Source organism: Echinops telfairi, unplaced genomic scaffold (genome assembly GCF_000313985.2).
Source record: "Echinops telfairi isolate 266 unplaced genomic scaffold, ASM31398v2 ScPeMD7_70;HRSCAF=299, whole genome shotgun sequence".
Lineage (NCBI taxonomy): Eukaryota > Metazoa > Chordata > Mammalia > Afrosoricida > Tenrecidae > Echinops > Echinops telfairi.
The window spans coordinates 71,768,475-71,769,530 of NW_022103968.1; the positions used below are offsets into that span (position 1 = coordinate 71,768,475).

A 1,056-nucleotide genomic window follows, 5' to 3' on the forward strand; every position below is an offset into this window, starting at 1 on the left:
TGCTCCGACTTACATTTTCTTTGCCACGTCCGTCTCCCGGAACTGCTCCTTCACCATGGTGAAAGTTGAGGGTCCCCTGCTTGGGACCAGGGAGCCCGATTAAAGAAACTATGCTCCTAGCAGCTCCCAAGCGCTCGGAGACCCGCTCTCGGCTGAGACATGGCACCACCTTCCCGGCACCGTGATGCCTCCCGGCGTCGGCTTCCTCTTCCTCTTCCTCTTCCGTCTCCGTCAAGAGCGGCCGTGGGCAGGCCGCCTGGGGCCGCTCCCTATGCTGTCACCTGGTGGACAGTCCGTGGAACTGCACGGAGGCCTGAGGTGTTAAAGGCAATTCTTTTTCTAGGTCTTCAGACACTTAGTGCTTTAGAACTTTTAGGCTGTCCTAAGGCCAAAATTTGCTTAAAATGAAAATCGTCATTATCAACATCAATTATCACCTAAAACAAGAGGTGTATTTGAGCTTAAATTCTAAGCACACCGTTTGTCCAAGGCTATGGATGGCAGTGAAAACTCAAAATCGATTTGCATCATCCCCACAAGGATTAAACTTCCCTTGAATCCCTTCCGGCCATAACTAAGGGAGTTGTCTTGGCCTCGCTCGGAGTGCTTTAGGAAGTGGATTCCTGCAAGGCCTCCTCGCCAGCGCAGACAGTGGGGCCTTTCTGAAGGGCTGGCCTTCGTGAGTCCTGCATGCAGGAGATCTCTGGATCGCGGAGCCTTGAGTGATTCCAGATCCGTCATTCTCTGACTCCACTAATGTAAAACCTAATAAAGCAAAACAAACTCGCTGCCGTCGGGTCAATTCAGACTTAGCGACCCTATAGAGTAGGGTAGAACTGCCCCTGTGAGTTTCTGAGAAGGTACCCCAACGCAAACCACTACCTCACCTGGGCTCCTTAAAACCTAATGTGCAGATTGGGGACCCAAGACCCTTCTGTAGGCAACTGGACACCCCCGTACAGAAGGGTCCCGGGGAGGAGACGAGCCAGTCAGGGTGCTGTGCAGCAACAATGAAACATACAAATGTCTTCTAGTTCTTAAATGCTTTCACCCCCA

The 1,056-nt window shown here is 52.0% G+C and overlaps 1 protein-coding gene across 1 annotated transcript in view; it reads right to left on the reverse strand.

Annotated features, from left to right (window-relative positions):
* Nucleotides 1–144, reverse strand: part of POLR3A (RNA polymerase III subunit A) — a 96,163-nt gene extending 96,019 nt beyond the window's left edge. Inside the window, exon 1 of the mRNA XM_013004249.3 lies at nt 14–144. Coding sequence (XP_012859703.2) covers nt 14–57 — 44 coding nt within the window. The 5' untranslated portion in view covers nt 58–144. The remainder of the gene's footprint in view (nt 1–13) is intronic.
* Nucleotides 145–1,056: the final 912 nt, after the last annotated feature.